Genomic DNA, 18557 nt, shown 5'->3' with positions numbered 1-18557 from the left:
CCATTTCCTCCAGGAGAGGGACTGCCTTTGAATGACACAATCTGGGCATGTGGGGGTTGGCAGGTCTTTCTATCGGGCCACAGAGGTGAAGATGACAAAAAAATGTAAATTTGCTTAACTAGAAACTCCAGTATTTAAGGGTAACTCCAGGCCACTGCCTCTCCTCCAATAACATTTCTCAGGAGAAAGCCTTCGTACCTTTCTTCCCTCAACAGCCCAGCTGTGGTTCCTCCCTTTCTAGTGCCCTAGAGTATAAGAGGACCTCAGGAATTTAAGGATCCCAACTTCTACAGTATTTAGAAATACAAAAACCCAACCCAACCCAACCCAACCCAACTGAAACTAAACCAACAACAAAACTACACTAACAACTCAACAAGTAACCCAAGGAAAAAAAGATATACTGTTGGAAAGGCCAATGTACAGCAATTTCCCAGGCTGAACACTTCTTTTCCTGTCACAAAAGAAGTCAGTGTGGTTCTTTTACCTGGGCTTTCTCCGAGCTGTCCTCCTGGTAACACTTTGGACACTCCCAGCAATTTGGCAGTTCCTCATTAAGCAAACCCTCTCCATCCATCTATAGGCAAAGAGAGAATTAAAATGACTTAGTCTCTTCTGCCTTTGTTACACACTAACACATGTGAGAAGCAGCTTTTGCAGGGGAAGAAAAATGGAGAGCTACTTGGTTTCAGAAGACACTAATACTACTCTCAGGATGGAAAATGGCCACCCTCATTTTGATTACTTGTCAAATGCAGGCTACAGGAAGTCTTTCAAGGCTGTGGTGGTGCATGCCTGTAATGCCAACACTCAGGAGGCAAAGTCAGGATGATCACTGACAGTTTGAGGCCAGCATGGACTACACAGTGCATTTAAGGCCAGCCTGAAATCTAAGCAAGACTCTTGTCTTAACACCTCCCTGAAAAAAGTTTTTCAAGAGTCTGGGTCAATGAGGGGTTTCCTCTCTAGATGGTATCTTGCCAATGGTGCTAGATCTGATCTTGGGGATCTGGACTGTTATTACTTGGGTTCAGAGACTAACAATTTAGTGACTCAACTGTAAAAAAGGGGATAAAATGTCTATCTTATAAGGTCGTCGTAAGGACTAAATCTGTTTTCTTTTTCTGAGACAGGGTCTCATTATGTAGATCAGGCTGGCCTTAAACTCCCAGTGATCCTCCTGCTACAACCTCCTGAGTGCTGAGATTACAGGTGTGCACCACCATGCCTAGCCTTTCTTTCTTTTTTTTTTAAATTGTTTTGAGGGGTTGGGGATTTAGCTCAGCGGCATAAGCGCCTGCCTTGCAAGCAGGCAGTCGTGAGTTCGATCCCTGGTACTGATAAAAACGGAAAAAAAAAAAAAATTTGTTTTAAGACACAGTTTCACTGTGTAATCCAGGCTGGTCTTGAACTCACTATGTGGCCCGGGCTGGCTTTGAACTCACAGCAGCCCTCTTGCCTCAGCCTCGCAAATGCTGGGATTATGAGTGTGTGCCATCATGCTTGGCTTCCCTTATTACTTTTAAAAAGCTCAGCTGTGCACTAAACCTGATAAAACTGAGGACTCCTTCAACGTTAGGTGATAATGTTGAGACTACTCCACTATATGACTATGAAGCTAAGGGTTCACAGTGGTAGGGATGGTGGCAGACACCAGTGACAGGTGTCCCATCCTTCAGTTGCTCTATGAGCCGTGATGCTCCTCACCTGGAGGCAGCCAGGATGAACAATCTCATTGCAGATACAGCATTCCATGAGTTTCTTCTCAAAGTCCTGTGTCTCTTCATTCTGATCTACCTCACCACAGAGGGAACATGTGACTGAGTGAGGCAGTCTGGGCTACAAAAGGAAAAAGACAGAGACTAAGAGAATAAATTTAAATCTTTACCATTTCAGTTTCCCTTTAAAAAGAGATTTGGTTCTTAAAATTCTCTAGTTAGTAAGTATGTGGGGAGCACTGCGATAGCTTAGAGAGAAGATGGGGTTTTGGTAGAAAAAAATGGGAAAGATGAAGGGATTCAACTGCCTGGGAGTCAGAAACCAAGAGAGACTCTTTCCTTTGAGTTGGCTTGTTCTTAAGGCTCACAAGTTAAAAAGGGATGAAGGCAAATGACTTGCCCTTCAAACATTAATCTCTTGTTTAAAAACTAGGTGAGTAAGGCCAAAAGATTAGATTATTTTTAGTACTTTCTGAATCCAGGGAGAGAAGGACAAAATGAAGAATGTCAAAGAGAGCATAACTTAGCTCTGCAGTCTCTGGTTCTATACCACTTGTCTTCTAGTCCCTCTGGCACCGATGCCCATCCCCCAACATCTTTACCCAGCAGATCACTCACTGCCAAGCACTGTCGGAGGACACAGGACTGTTTCATGCGTCCAGGTCCCCCAAACTTCTTCATGTCTCTGCAGTAGTGGCAAACACCGCACTCTCCTTGCACACAGGCTTTGCATTTCCTACAGCGCACTCTTCTCCGCCTGGCTCCTGACACAATGGGGGAGGCAGCTGCCGGCCGCACAGGTGTTAGGCGAGGAGCTGGCTTCATAGTGTGAGGCTTTGTGATAGGGATGGTTGGAACCCGCACCTTTGGCCGGGTGGGGAATTTAAGCTGGAAAGAGAAAGCAGTGAGGTCAACCATATCAAATTGCTTTAAGACTGCAGAGGGTAGAAGATTACATGGCAGTATACCTAGCTCAGAACTCTGTGGGCAAATCTGCTCACTGCCTATTTTCATAAATATATTTTACTAAAACACAACCATGCTCATTTATGTATTGTGTATGGCTACATGATACATAGAACTGAGAGAAGCCGTGGTTGTGTAGCATACCAAATCTAAAGTATTTACCATTTTGATCTCCACAGAAAAAATGTGCCAGGTACTATTTTACCCTTTTGATCTACTGCTTCAGCCGCATCCATTTCATTTTGCAGAACTGTAATATTTGTCCATCCCTGAAGATTTCTGGATAAGTGCCATGTACTTGAGTCACCCCAGAGGCCCTCTATTATTTCCTTATACTGACTATACACAATATGGTCCAAAATAAATAGGACAACAAACTACTCAAGGGTTAAACTGATCTTGTTCCTTTCTTTACCACTCTGAATCCCAGGAAACAAGCTGGTACACAGCAGATAGTCCAATTAACATTTAAGTATGGAATAGATTTCTCAGATATATGTTTATAATTTAACCATCTGCATTTACCTTGTTAATGACCTTTTCAAGGACAAAAATTACATCTTTAATTTCCTACCATATCTTTCTGACAGAAAATACTACCATATCTTTCTGACAGAAAATACTCAACAGCCAAAGATGATTAGACTGTTCTGGGGTAGTCCTATGTGGCCAAGTGGGACCTGCCACCTATGAAGGAGTAAGAGGTCCTATTCTGTCTAACCATCCATGGAATGTAGTGGCTTTGCAAATGCCAGCTAGGAAATAGCAAAGAATGATCTAATTTATCTACTAAACTCATGGCCAGGATTAGAATGCTCTCATTTATTTAACATAACCATGAAAGAGGACAATATACTAAAAATTCATAGGGAGCTTTAAGAGTCTTACATTAACAGACAGTAATTCTTTTCTTCTCTTTTCAATTCTACACTGAAAAGTCCCAATTCAGGCAACACTGAGAGTATGGTCCCATTATAATACAGAAAAACTCTCAGGCTGGGGGTTTAGCTGAGTGGCATAAGTGCCTGCCTCGCAAGCATGAGGTTATGAGTTCAATCTCTGGTACCAAAAAAAAAGAAGAAAAACTCTCATCTTTTAAATATGTACGTACTTAACTGTTTTTAAATCATATCTGCAAAGATAAACTGAGTCACTGGGTCAGAAGCATAGGAGCTGATCACTTTGGTCACAAATGCACAACTTGGCATCTGAATCTAGAGGAAGACCTTGCAGTCTGAGAATTCTGTTAAGACAGTCACCTCCAAAAATAGCCAATTGCCTTGACCTAAGAGTTAGGACAAAACTGAGTAATGATTTTCTGTCAGTTTGTATTAAAGTACCAAAACCTGTATAGTTGTTCTTTTCTTCCTGGAATAGTAATGATCAGCTAGCAAGAGGCTTAAACAGGCTGAAGATCAAGTAGAAGAGTTTCTTACCTTATCCCTTTTTGGCCACTGTACTATAGGGACTCCAGTGAGAGCTAACTTGGGGTCACTACTGGCAAGCTCCTCCAACAAAACCTGAGGGTTGGATAAGAAAGAAGGAAAAGGCAACATATGATAAACACAGTGCCAACTACTCCCAGCAGTAGCCAACCACTCAGCCTCGGACCTCTCAAAAGTACCAAGGGAAAGCACAGGCCAGCAACAGTCTTTAGACTTAAAAATAAGGAAATCAAGGATGAAAGAGTGAACTCAAGACTACTACAGTAATATAAAGACTTCAAACTTACCTTTGCACCCAACTCTTTACATATGTAGCCAGGCTAACATTTACACTAAAGCAACTAGCTACTGTAGCAACAAAGCATTACTTATCATGTTTTTCTTATATATGACAATAAAACTTAATATCATCTCTTCAAGCGCTGCCTTCATTTTGCAGAATGGAGCAACACTGCATCAAAGTCGGCTAACACTGAAAACGATCAGCAGCAGAGCATTAATGTTCTGATTTGACCCAAGATTCTGTTTTCTTTCTTTCTTTGGGGGTGTACAGTATTGGGAATTAAACTCAGGACCTTGTGCTTGCCAGGCAGGTGCTCCTGTCATTGAGCTACATACATCCCCAGCCTAGAATTTTGTTTTTTTTAAAGGCTGCTTACAGAGTCTCAGTCTCTCTCTCTCTCTCTCTCTCACACACACACACACACACACACACAAACACACAGAGTCAGCTATCTGCCTTTATTCCTAGTAATGGAACAGGTACAGTCTTAGTGGTAAGGGCAATACTTCTTATGGCTTTAATCAAATTTCTGTGACTTAGAACGACACTACAGTAAGAAACTGCCACTTAAGTTAATCACATTGGCTGTTATTTTCAGACAAATCTTTCATGTTTTCTACAGAGATTTACAAAGCCTAAACTTTCTAGAAGAATGAAAGTCTCCTTTCTCTGACCTCAGGAGCCCTAAAGCAACAACACAGCAAAAAAAAAAAAAAAAATGCAAATCTGGGGACAAGTTATACTTGGCTTATGTGTACAGGATAGGAACTGTTTCAGTAAAGACTAAACTTTAACCTAGACAGGTTGGCATGCCTGTGGCTTCTTCAGGACTTTTAATTATTTTTCTCTTATTTGTATCCTTAAGAATCATGTTCCAAATCCCAGAGTTAAGACTCAAAAAACTCCCTGCAACATCCCAAGAAGCTCCCCTATGAAGCACCCCCTTTACCAAGTTTCTAGATGCCTCACACCTTCCCCCAAACTGATCTCATCTGCAGTCGTTTTATTTACTTCAAGTTGCTATGGCACCCTATTCTGGAGCCTCCTGTTAGCACCATACTGTGTAAGGGTGAAGAGGCGGGGTGTGGTGCCACGTGGGACAAGGCTCTGGTTAGGATTTCTAATCTCCCCAGGGTGAAAAATTTGGGTCCATTAAAAATGTGTGCTAGGGAGTGCACTGCTCCCCTCCCCCATGTCACACTACTGAAGAGTAGGACTCTGCCCATTTCCTTTGCCGGAGAGAACTAAGCTGTCCACAAACAGGGACTTTCCACTTTTAGCAAAACAAACTGCATCAAAAGATTTGCGATTGTTTAAGAGAGTAGAAAAGGAACTTAACTGTTCACCAAAAGCAGTCTAATTTACCTGTAAGACTTTTGCGGGTGCCACAGGGAAGGGTAGGCGGAGAAACTGTCGGTGTGTGTGTGGGGGGTAGCTGTTCACACATACATGGCTGTTACTGGGGTATGTGTGGGTGTGGAGGGAAATGCAGATTTCCTTCCAAGCCTTATTTTGCTGGGGCCATTCAACCAAGCACGCCCTGCTTTCATCAAAAAAGGCAGACTCCAGCTGAGGCCCTATAAGAAACCATATAAAGAAGCCACCACCCCTCACTAGAGGGGCTTGGGATAGGGGAGCGGGGGTGGAGTGTGGAAAGGCTGACTCCTATCTAGGTTCCAGACATTCAGGAGAACATTCAAATACAGGCCCACACCCCACAGATCAGAGGGAGAGAAAGAGAACAGAAGGGCCTGGGTAGAAGGGGAAAAGCAATCCAAAAAGCAACGCAACCCAGTTCCAAAGCATATCCCACAGTGAAGGAACAAGTGCAGCAATGGCTCAGGCAACACCACCAAGTAACGTAAGCATTGTCCTGGACTTGCCTGTCAGGCAGCTCTTCTGCCTGTTTGCTGAGACAAAGTCCCTACAGTAATATACACCCCAAACCAGAATGCGTTTGCCAACTGATCGCCTGACCTTGCGTTTCTTGTCGCTCTGGAGCTGCCGAGGCTCTTGGGTGAAGTTTCCCCACCGTCTTTGTTTTGTTTTCTGTGTTGGAAGTTGTGCGGAAGAAGTTTGGTTTTCTGCCTCTAGGAAAATCCCGATTTACTCGAAAATCCTGAAATCTCCCAGGGCACATAAGGCAGGGTAGTCGGCTCTAACCCTTCAGGCTACCCAGAGAGGGCAGCATGCAGTGATCTGAGCTCCTTCTCGAGCCCTTCAGCTCAGCCGTGGCTTCCTGTGCCTGTGAACAATGCTGCTGCGTCACCCACATGCAGCTCCCAGAAATGCTTTGCAACGGAAGATGGCAGGAGGGGGAGCTGAGCTCGAGTGAGCTAGGCAGGCAGAGGGCCCGGCGGTTCCGCTGCAGCACTGAGAGAGGGTGTGTTCAGTCGCAGCTCTTCTGCTCCTCATTGGAGGAGGCACTGCCAGGAGGGAGCGTGGCCACCCTGTCTCCCTCCCTCTACCACCGCAACAGGAGAACTCAGGGCCAGCCCCTAAGGGCTCCTGGTGGCTGACTTCAGAAGGCGCTAGCAGAAGGGAAAGCTTTAACCCATTCTGCTTAGGCACCATGGCCCACATTTGTCCTTGTCTCAGTCCACACCCTTCCCTTCAGGGTCACTTCTTATTGTGTCAGATCTGTCTTGCTGACTGCATGCTGCGCGTACACACACACACACACACACACACACACACACACAGAATCTCTCTTCTCAGCATATACCTCAGACTGCCTCACTGGCCACAGAGAAGAAATCAAAAAACAGACTGAGCTTCTCCCAAGTTACCTTCACCTTTTATCTTTTTTGCTTTACTTGCTTTGGACATGTGGCTTCCAGTCTGTGATCCAAAACTAGCATGTTTTTCCATTTAAAAAAATATTTAGAAATAACATTCCAATCAATATGCAATACTCAATAAATTTCCCATCAACTACATCTCCAACATATGCCTTTTCTAGTTCCCACTAGAAACCATCAACATTCTAGAAATGTCTATGTAGCAATCTATTAGCAGTTCCATCATGATCAACTCAAACTAATGAGGCACAACCTAAGATCAAAGAACTTTGCTCTCCTTACTCTAACCAAGGCCCAGGAACCAACTCCATCAGCCTCCTTTGTCCATCAGAATGCTTCACCTCAGTGTATCACTCCCAGAATATGATTCTGCTTTACTGAGGAGTGAATCTGGGCCTCCCAAACTCTATGCTGGTATCCTACCACTGAGCAACATTACAGCTCCTGCTCTCATTCTTGACAGTCCCTCGGGAAACAGCCACCCTCGCATGCTTTTAGACCTGGATGCCATTTGCTGACAGCTATTTGACCAACATGTGTTGCCTACAATTCCACACATTCAGATCCTGGACAACGTGAAGTTCAGACCACCCACTCTCTGTTTGGGCTATAGGAGAAAAGGGAAGGCTGGATTTCCAGAAATCTACATGCACTGTATATCAACACTGAGGACAGGCTGGGCAGGAACAGAAGCCTACACAGCAGTAGTTTGGATCCATGTTTAAGTAATTTTTAGATCCTCACAGAATTAAAACTTGTTTTTTTTGGGAAATTACTATTACTTCTTTGACATAAACATCTAGCTGTCACTATTGAAGCCTTCTTATTCCCGGTGTAGTTGTTTCAGTAAGTTTCTAGAATAGATTCAGTGGCTCAATAGGCTTTTTTGAGGTCTGTGGCTTTATTGTCATATATCTGTAAATGTCCATATATTGAGAGCTCCACTTTTTTAACTGGGTAAAATGGAATTTTTATTCTCACTTTTTTTGAAGCAGCTCCACACTGTTTTCCATAGTGGTTGTGCTGGTTTACATTCCACCAAAAATGTAGAATGGTCCCTTTCCTCTCCCAGTCTCTCCAGCATTATTATTTGATTTCTTGATGATGGCTGTTTTTCTGAGTAAGGTGGAATCTCAGTGGGTTTTCTCTTTTTGAGACAGGATCTCAATATGTAGATCAAGCTGGTCTTGAGCTAACTTTGTAGCCCAGGCTAGTCTCGAACTTTCAACAATCCACCTATCTCAGTCTCCTGACTGCTAGGATTATAGGCATGTGCCACCATGCCTTGACTCTGCTTTTTTTTTTTTTTGGTCTTTTTAGTTTTTATCGGTATCAGGGATCGAATTCATGACTGCCTGCTTGCAAGGCAGGCGCTTATGCCGCTGAGCTAAATCGCCAGCCCCACTAAATCCCCAGCCCCTCTGCTTTGTTTTTTTGAGACAGGGTCTCGCTGTGTAGTTTAGGGTGGCCTTGAACTCACTATGTAGCCCAGGCCAGCCTCAAACTCACACAATACTCCTGTTGCAGCCTCCCATGTGCTATCACGACCAACTGGAATCTCAGTGCTGAGAATTTCATTTTTTATCAAAAGAGAAACGAAATGATATAGTCTAATGAAAAACAAAATACTTCTGACTCTCCATCCTGCCTGTTTAAACAGACACAGACACAGACATAGACACATACCTCCCCTCTTCCCTTTTTTTCTTACTCCCTCTCCACTGTCTTCCCTTTTCTTTTCCAGTACTGGGGATTAAACCCAGGCTGGTCACACTGAGCTACTCTACCAGTCCTTGAGATAGGGTGTCACTAAATTGCCCAAACTTGGGGTGAGTTTTCAAATCTCTTGCTTCAGGCTCCCAGGGTACTGGGATTATTAGCATGCTCCAACCACCTGGCCTGGTTCCTTCCTTCCTAATTTGATGTCTTGCTCTGTTGCCTGGCTGGCATCAAACTCCTGGGCTCAAGCCACTTTCCTGCCTTCAATCTTGATTCTACACAGCAGCTGGAACTATTATAGGCCTCTACTATAGGTTTGCATGCTAATTTTTATAGTAATTTACCAAGGAAGGAGGGACTTTTGTGCTTCAGACTGATGCTCTTGGTTGTTTATGTGGTCATCCTAACCCTAAGCCTCTCCCTTGTACTTTAAGACACAGAGATCCAGTGCAGTTTATTTTGTTTGAAAAGATTTTATTTATTTATTTACTTACTTTCTTTCTTTTTTCTTTTTTTTGGTACGGGGACTGTACTTAAGACCTCGTGCTTCCAAGGCAGGCACTTACGCTGCTGAGCTAAATCCTCGGCCTGAAAAGATTTTCTTTACAGTGATCCTAGGCTATTAAAAGGTCTTGGAAAATGCATTATTTTGGTCCACAGTACTATTCTAACCTGGAGGGATGATAAAGTACAAATACTTAAGAAAGACACATCACTCTAAAGCACTTCTAGAGGCTGACAGGAAGGGATGAAAATCATATAGGGCACTAGGAAAACCCTTCTAAGTAGGTTTCCAAATTGTAAATTAAACAAGGCCTTATTTTCTTTTCCTATTAATTCAAAATAGGCAACAAAGATAAGAAATAGTAAGAATATACACAGTGTAAGAATGTAATAAAAATATTTTAAAGCCTTGTGTCTAGTAAATGAGTTTGGATTTAAAACTTTATAGTCAGTAAGAATGTTAATTATTAAAAATATTGTTAATTAAAACTAGAAGTAAAGTTTTCATTGTACAGATTGGTTTAAAAAAGAAAAAAGCCTTCTTGATATGGAAATATTTGAAGCTATAGTATATGAAGTTTTATCCAAATATCTCAAGGAAAAAGACAGACACTATGGTAACTATTATTCTTTAAAAAAATTATTTAGTTATTTCTTATGTTTATTTTAATTAAGGGAAAAATTTAAAAAATTAGGATATATAATAGTAACTCTTTTCGATTTCCTATTAACTTGTTTTGAAGTCCTGTAATGCTCCCACGATCTTGTTTTGACTGATTAGACTCTGTTCCATTCTGTGGGATAGTATCAGGTCCGAGGGTATAGGCAACTACTTTGAAGGCAGTAAGATTCACTAAGATGCCCATTCTGGTTTGACTATTGTCTCCTTTGGAAGTCCTGTAATGTTTACAATGTCTAAGTTTTATTGGTCTTGTTCTCTACTGTTTTGTCCAACTTTATAATATCTAATGAGATAGACAAATCTTTTTAAGGAAACAAGAGACAACGTTGATAACTATTGTTAATAACCGTATACTCTGTTCTACATCATGTGCTAAGTCTGTCCTTGGTTTTCACTGACAGCTTTATTCTGCCATATTTGACTTTATTCTCCCCCCCCAAAAAGTAATAAGAACTAAGGAGTAATAAAATCTAAAATGTGTAAATTTTGTTGTAAAAAGAGAGGAAGGGGAAAAAAGAGCTCTAACGGATATAACAGCAAGTGTGTATAGGGATGTTGAATAGCTGACTATATTAATATTTTTGGATCATTGAACACAGCTGTTTGTAGTCTCTCTGTTTGAATGTCTACTTTGTATTCTTTGATACTGTGATTTGAGCAACTATTTCCAAGATGATAATATGTAATCTATTAACAGGTGATTTCTTACTGTTATGCTTTTTTTTGTAGTTCTGTATTATATGTAACCTTACACTGAAAAAAAAAAAAAAAAAAAAAAAAAAAAAAAAGCAGCCAGACGTGGTGGTACATGCCTGTAATCCCAGTACTTGGGAATCTTGAGGCAGAGGGATCATTGCAAATTTGAGACCAGCCTAGGCTACAAAGTGAGCTCAAGGCCAGCCTGAACTGCATAGTGAGACCCTGTCTCAAAAAGACCAAATAAATAAATAAATAATTTTAAAAAGCCAAGGATTTAGTTCAGCAGCATTAAGTGCCTGCCTGGCAAGCTCAAGGTTGTGAGTTTGATCCCTGGCACCAAAACAAACAAACAAACAAACAAACAAACAAATAAATAAAATTAGAGAGAGAGAGAGAGAGATTGAGACTGCCTTAATGGGGTGGGTATGGTACTACACTCCTGCAATCCCAGCACTCTGGAAGGCCAAGGTAGTAGGCTTACAAGATTGAGGCAGCCTGGGTAATTTAGCAGTGATATATAAGACCTTGTTTCAAAATAAGAAATAAAAACATGGACTGGGGATGTATTTAATGTAGCTGAAGGCCTTTGATTTGATCTTCAGAATCATCAAAACAAAACAAAACACAACTGGCTTAATGGATTAAGAGCTGATTATATTAGATCTTTCTATCATTTCTTTTATTTTTGATATTAGGGATCAAACTCGAGACCTCGTAGCTTACCTGGCAGGCACTTAAGCCGCTGAGCTAAACCCCTAGCCCTTTCTACCATTTCTTACTTTATCACAAATTCTAGCTGACTTCCACCATCCTGCTGTGCCCTGCTCACAGCAGTTTGGGGTGCACCAATTAAGAATTCCTTGCAAGGTATCAACATAAAGACTTTTTGTTTACATTAATAGGGTTGTTATACAGTCCTCATTTAAGGACCAAGTTATGTTCTTATGACTATGTTGTTAAATGAATTATTTGCTAAATGAAGAACTGTGTATGCACATTACAATAATCAGAACAAAAATATGGTCAAAAGAAATTCCAACTTGATGACTTTGTTTTCATTTGGGTTAACTTACATGGAGTACTGTAATGTACAACATAAAATTATAGTCCTATGCAGAACAATCAGCAAAAATTACAGTACTGTATAAATAAGGTATACTTTTTAAAAAAGATATTGGTGCTGTATAAACAAGAGGTACAGGCTGAAATGTGAAAAAAAAAAATAACCAAAAACTGAGTTGTAAGTCTAAATAGCATGCCTTGGTCATAAGTCTGAACAGTAGTTAAACAGGCCAGTTGTTAAATGAGGAATATCTATATATTCTTCCATATCTTGCCTTTTTATTGAATGTATGTAAAGGTTGTAACTTGGAGAGAACTCTTTTTCTTTTAGCAGTCTTTCTCAAAAAATTGAGATTACCCACACTTTTCCCAAACAGAACCTTACCTAGCCTGATTCATTTTACCAGTCAGTTAATATGTTTTGATCCCATATTTTTAATTCACTCTCCTTTCAATTCTATCGTTCTTTTTTCAATACTGTAAACTTAACATTTTAGAATATTCAAAGTTCTTTTATCATCATACTAAACTGGACTTTTTTTCCAGAGAATATGAAATTATAGGTACCTTGTATCATTACTTTTCTTCTCATTTCTTCTACTAGTTATTTCTGGGAACCAGATTTTTTTTTTTTTTTTACATCCAAAAATATATATATATATATTTTGAGACAAGATATCACTATGTAATCCAGGCTGGCTTTGAACTCACTGTGTAGCCCACGCTGGCCCCAAATTCACAGCAATCTTCTGCCTGCCTCCCGAATGCTGAGGTTACAGGTATGGTCCACAATGCTTGGCTCTAAACTCAACTTATCCCTAGCCTTGAAAATATGGCTGCTGGCCTGGCTGCTCAAACACAAGGAACAAACCTTCAGTTCGACCACCTCCTGGGCCTGCATGTTATCTAATATTGTCCTCATGACCACAGCAGTTTTATTTTCCCAGCCAGGAAACTTCATCTTCTAGATCATTCAGGAAAGGGACTTAGTTGGCAGATTAGAGCAAAACATGAACAGCCCCTTTAGCACAACCTGGTTAAAAGTAAAATTGGTTCATTTGGCCAGAAACCTGAATAGCTTGACCAAAAGCCTCAGGTAGATGTCCTGGCTCCGGGGTTCCTTGCACTAGACCTTTTGGGCCTTCTTGTGACAGACATTAACTCCCAGGATGCTCAGTCAAGCCCAGCCAGAGAAATTTTATTCATTCATTCACTCATTCACTTTTTGGTCTGCCTGCCTGCCTTGTCTGTCTTTCTTGAGACAGGTCTCATTATGGAGCACAGGCTGGCCTCAAACTCATGGTAATCCTCCCACCTCAGCCACCAGAGTGGTGGGATTACAGGCATGTACTACCACATGCCAGACCAGCCAAAGAGATTTTAAAAGGAAATAATTCCTCTTTTTGCATGAAGACTAAATTTTTGTTTCCTTTTGTTCCCAACTGCAGTGATTAGACATCTACCTCATTCATTGCTTTTCCTTTTCAGTGATGCTTAGATTCTCAAAGTACTGAAGTTCTAAACACATTATTGCAATCTCTCTCTAAACATAACTTCAAATACAGGAATAATTATTTTATTTGATTATAAATGAAACTACCTGTAGATACGAGATCTAAATCTGGTATTTTCTGACACTGGCTATCTTGTTTAGGTTTTGATGGTACCTGGGACTGAACCCAGAGTTCTTGCCCTGAGTATCTCCCCCCTCCACTTTTTGAGACAGGGTCTTTCAAAGCTGCAAAGTTGCCCAGACTGGGCTCAAGCATGGGATCTTCCTGCCTCAGCCTCTTAAGAGTGCCAGGATGAAAAGTGTGGTACCACACACAGCTTCTAATTTTATTTAATTACGCCAATGACTTTACTTAATGGGAGCCTGTCTATTTCAATTATATTTCAGTTAGGACTGTTAACTTTGTATGACTGATTAGTGGAGTATAATATGACTTCTACAATTGGATTCAATGACATCAAACCTATCTACAGACATCTACCTTAGAACTCAAAAGATACTCTTTCTCATGAATTAAAAATACAAACACCCAAATTTTAAAAATTTATGATACAATCTTAGAAATCTTTCTTCATAGGGTTCTAAAGACAATAATAGAAGTTAAAAAGTCTCAAGGTTATAATTTGTTTCCCATACACATTTATGATAGAATAGCCATATACAGAGATTTATTTAGGAAAGATCTAGATATTCCCTCTTCCCTTAAAACCTCATGTAATGGTAGGTGGGACCTCTGAATGGACTATGTAGGTTTATAGATGACTTGCTATTAGGAGGTGGCATCTGAGTGGAAGAGGGAGGTCATGGGGTATATGGCCTGGAAGGCTTTATCACCCTTTTTGGCTGGCTCCTGCTTCCTGTCTGCCATGCTACAGTCTCCATGTTACTATACTCCTCTGCCATGCTGTCCTGCCTTGGGGTTTGACCAACTATGAACTGAAACTTCTACAAACTGTGGGCCAAAACAAACCTCTTTTCCTTTAATCTGTGGGTATCAGGTATTGTGTCTTAGCAGTAAAAAAGTGACTATGACAATGTTACACTTGACTAAACACTCGAGATTATATAATTATTTAAATCCTATCACAATAAAAAAAACTCAAATGTTCTTTGTTCACTCAAGTGTATGGAATGAGTCTGATACCTAACTTGAGTCTGGAAAAGCATGGCTAAATTTCTTTTGTTACACACTAATTGTGGAAATGGGACTACATTAACCTGGAATGATGTAATTTCCTCCTTTAAATAAAAGCTGCAATGATACCACCTGCCTCTTCTAAAGCAAACCTTATAAAACTAAACTTCACCACCAAATGTTCAGCTTCTACTGCTATTAAAGAGGACCCATCTCACCAAGTTACTACTCTTAGTTTCTGTAATTGTTTGCCTTTTTACTGATGCATGTACATGTTTTATGTAATTTAAATATCAATTGTAGGGCTAGGGGTTTAGCTTAGCGGCATAAGCACCCACCTTGGCAAGTGTGAGGTTGTAAGTTTGATCCCCAGTATCAAAACAAAAACAAAAACAAAACCAAAGTCAACTGTAAAAAGAAAAAAAAAATATGTCCCATTTCAGTCTTGGAATACTTTCTTGAGATGACAAAAGCTGGGGAATATCACAGCTGGTTATATGGTGCCAAGCAGTGGCATTATGCCTGTAAATCCAGCACTTGGGAGTCTGAGGCCAGCCTGGGTTACACAGTCTCATCAAGACTAGCCTGAACTATACAGCAAGACCCTGTCTCAACAAAATAAACAAACAAAACTTGAATCAAGAATCAGGGATAGGAAAGACATACTATATGACATTTAGTCCATTTTTATTGGGGGTCACAGAATTATTCTCTGTAAGTTCTTTATGGCCTAAAATAATATATGTAGCAATTTAAAAAACATTTATTATGAACCATGGTTCAGATTTTGAATACACATACCCAAGATACAGCTCCAGATCCCGATTTAAAAAGGAAATTGTGGGCTATAGGTGTAGCTCAGTGGTAGACAGTCTGTCTAGCATGCACAAGGCCCTTAGTTTGATGAACACAATGGGGAAGGGAGGACTGGGCTGAAACAAGGAAGAAAGGGGAAGGGGAAAAAGAGAAAGGGAAGGAGGAAAAAGGGGAAGGGGGAAGAGGAAAGAAGAAAGTGAGAAGGAAGAGTGACAGAAAGAGGAAAAAGGAGAGCAAGAAATAGATACACAGATCAAATACATTTACAAGACATAATCTTAGAAATCTTTCTTCATAGGGTACTTAAAAGACTGAAGGGAAGGAAGAGAAAAACAGAAAGAAAATAATGCTGGGTACAGTGACACATTTATAATCCAAGCTACTTAGAAGACTGAGCCAGTGAGGCAGTAGGATAGTCTAAACTCAGGAGTTTAAGGTTAGCAAGGTACCAGAGAGGGGAAGTGAGGTAAAGACAGACAGAGACAGAGCAAGATACCAGAGAGAGATGGAGTTGGGGTGAGAGATGATGGGGCAGAGACATAAGAGGAAGAAGGGGGGTAAGAGATTTTTTTCCAGTTTAGAGAACTCAAATCAGGATTTCATAGAAATAAGCTCATTTCTTTTAGCCTAATGTATGAGGGGTAGGCAAAGTGGGTTTTTTTTGTTACTGTTTTTTATTGGTACCAGGGATCGAACTCATGACTGCGAGCTTGCAAGGCAGGCACTTAGGCCACTGAGCTAAATCCCCAACCCCGTTTTTTTTTTTTTTTTTTTTAATTTATGTTGGAAGACCTCTTAAAAAACAAGAAAAATATGATGAAATCATAGTCAGGATTATGCTTAAAGTGACACTTTTTTGGGAAGTTGTCCTGATGCATTTGTCTTAATATAGCAACTAAAGATGTTGTATCTACTCAACATACAGAGCATAAGACAATTTTCTGTTTTGTTTTGTTTTTTGTCTTTTTCTTTTTTATCGGTACCAGGGATCGAACTTGCAACTGCCTGCTTGCAAGGCAGGGTGCTTACGCCGCTGAGCTAAATCCCCAGCCCCGACAATTTTCTTTTCTCTCAATCTGCTTAGGATGAGACTGCTATTAGCTTCTCTTTTGTTTCACAATAGGTCTCTTTATCAGAACACAACATAAGCTTAATGTACATATTTTCTCAGGTTCACCTTTATTTTGGTGGTCAGCCTGGATTCTGTGTTTTAAGGGCTGAATTTAAATCTTCATCGAACACACAAAATGCAGTTATTTTTGAATAGGAACCTAACTTCACTGTAGGATTCAACACACTAAGCAGCACTAAAAAACACGTGTACTTATTTCACTTCTCTGTAGCTGAACCAGAGATCTTACTAAATTCCTGTGCTTTCTACCTTTAAAATTAGAAACTGATTGCTTTAGTCAGGTTAATAGTTGCTTACCTTTACATCAGCAATAAGAGCATCTTCATCTTCTATCCCTGTGGGAACACACTTCTTGTGCAGTGGCAGAGACTCCAACTTATCTACAAGGCAACGAAGGCCTTCAAGTTCAAAATGGGTCAGATGCACTTGCCTGTCCTTTCGGGGGCTACACTGGGGATCCCACACTTGGCCATTATGGGAGCCCCTGCTAGAGTCAGAGGACGAGTCCCCAGACAAAGTTTTCTTCAGACTTGGAAGACTTCGGCAGGTTTTTCCCAGGCCATCATAATCCAAGTTGACCCCATTGGCTACAGGGCTGGTAAGGACAGAACGCCTACTGCTCAAGCGTCGGGTTTCTCGGTCTACTCCTTCCTCATCCCCATTTCCAGACTCCAATCCATTCAACTCCAGATCTACCAACACAAAGGAAAAATGAAAAAAGACCATGTCACTTAGCCATGCACACAACAAGAGATAAGGGGCAAAGTTCTCATCTTTAAACACCATCTCTCCTTATTCCCCTGTTGAAAATCCACTGTGGTCCACTGTTGAAAATCATGGTAACAGGTAGATCGTGCTCTAGTAGGACAACTGAGGTAATGATCAGTTGCATTTCTAATGGCTAGGAAGAATCCTGTCTTTGTGTACTAGCAGTAAGTTTCCCATGAAAGAGGCTACAAATTACTTTCAAATTTAAACTTGAATTTGGGATTTTAATTTCATTATCTTCTAAAAGAACAGACAATATGAAGTATATAAAATTAAGCTCTGGGCAGTTCAAATCCCAGCAACATGGAGAGCAGAACAAAGTGAGTATTTTTGAAAAGGAAAATTTTAATGTTGCCACAGTGATAATCTTTATTAGTCCTATAACACATCTTTATTACTAATAATTTAGAAAATGCATGATGTTATAAGGAAGTAAGTCATCCCTTTTCCCTCTGCTCTGGAGTAACAACTGAACAGTGTACTGTATTTTCTTTCCATCTTTTTTTATGTATATGCATATATAGCAGGGGGTAGTGGTGATGGTGACTGGGGATTTATCTTTTTCACACTGGGCTCATTCACACTGAGCTATTTTTTGCTTTGAGACAAGGTCACTCAAAGTCACTAATTTGTCTGGCTTGAACTCATAATCCTGTTTTGTTTGTTTGTCTTATAAAAGGTCTCACTATATAAGTCAGAGTGGCTTGGAACTCACAATGATCCTTCTGCCTCAGCCCCTCATGTGCTAGGATTACAGGTATGCACCAGCATGCCTGATTCAATTAGATACATTTTTAAGATATACTTTAAAACAAGATTGGATCATACTGTATATACAATCCTGTACTTTGGTTTCGTATGTTGGGTTAGCTTTTTCAATTTTTTTTTTTTTTTTTTTTTGTCTTTTTCGTTTTTATCGGTACCAGGGATTGAACTCACGACTGCCTGCTTGCAAGGCAGGCGCTTATGCCACTGAGCTAAATCCCCAGCCCCAGCTTTTTCAATTTTGAGATTATAAACTAAGAGCAAAGTTATACAGTTAGAAGAAAATGCTAAAGCAAAAGGTATCTTCCTTGGATTGAAGATTTCAAAGAAACCTGTGATCACAGCATATTACAGTGTTGGCTTCTTGCCAATGTGAGACACGGAAAAGTCTAAAAATGTATACTGAAACTACCATATCATCCAGTAAAATAGTACTCATGATAGATGTTGAGGAAATGTTCAAAGTACAAAGGTTAAGAGCATAGGTTTTAGAGTCTGACCCGTATGATTCAAGTTGTGGCTTAACTACTTATTAACTGTAAGATTCTG

General features: G+C 40.4%; 1 protein-coding gene across 6 annotated transcripts in view; it reads right to left on the bottom strand.

Annotated features, from left to right (window-relative positions):
- The window catches only part of Kdm2a (lysine demethylase 2A), a 118486-nt gene that overhangs the window by 9222 nt on the left and 90707 nt on the right, over positions 1-18557 (bottom strand). For all 6 annotated transcript variants that reach the window (XM_013150811.3, XM_063227593.1, XM_063227595.1 and 3 more), the window contains 5 exons: positions 16773-17167; positions 4121-4204; positions 2337-2606; positions 1708-1839; positions 488-577 (listed from right to left, as the gene is read on the bottom strand). In XM_013150811.3, coding sequence (XP_013006265.2) covers positions 488-577; positions 1708-1839; positions 2337-2606; positions 4121-4204; positions 16773-17167 — 971 coding nt within the window. The remainder of the gene's footprint in view (positions 1-487; positions 578-1707; positions 1840-2336; positions 2607-4120; positions 4205-16772; positions 17168-18557) is intronic.

The sequence above is a fragment of the Cavia porcellus genome, unplaced genomic scaffold, assembly GCF_034190915.1.
Source record: "Cavia porcellus strain 051 isolate PalLab524CR breed Dunkin Hartley unplaced genomic scaffold, mCavPor4.1 scaffold_17, whole genome shotgun sequence".
Taxonomy (NCBI): Eukaryota; Metazoa; Chordata; class Mammalia; order Rodentia; family Caviidae; genus Cavia; species Cavia porcellus.
The sequence above is the reverse complement of the archived record's forward strand: the minus strand, read 5'-3'. Positions and strand labels throughout refer to the sequence as shown.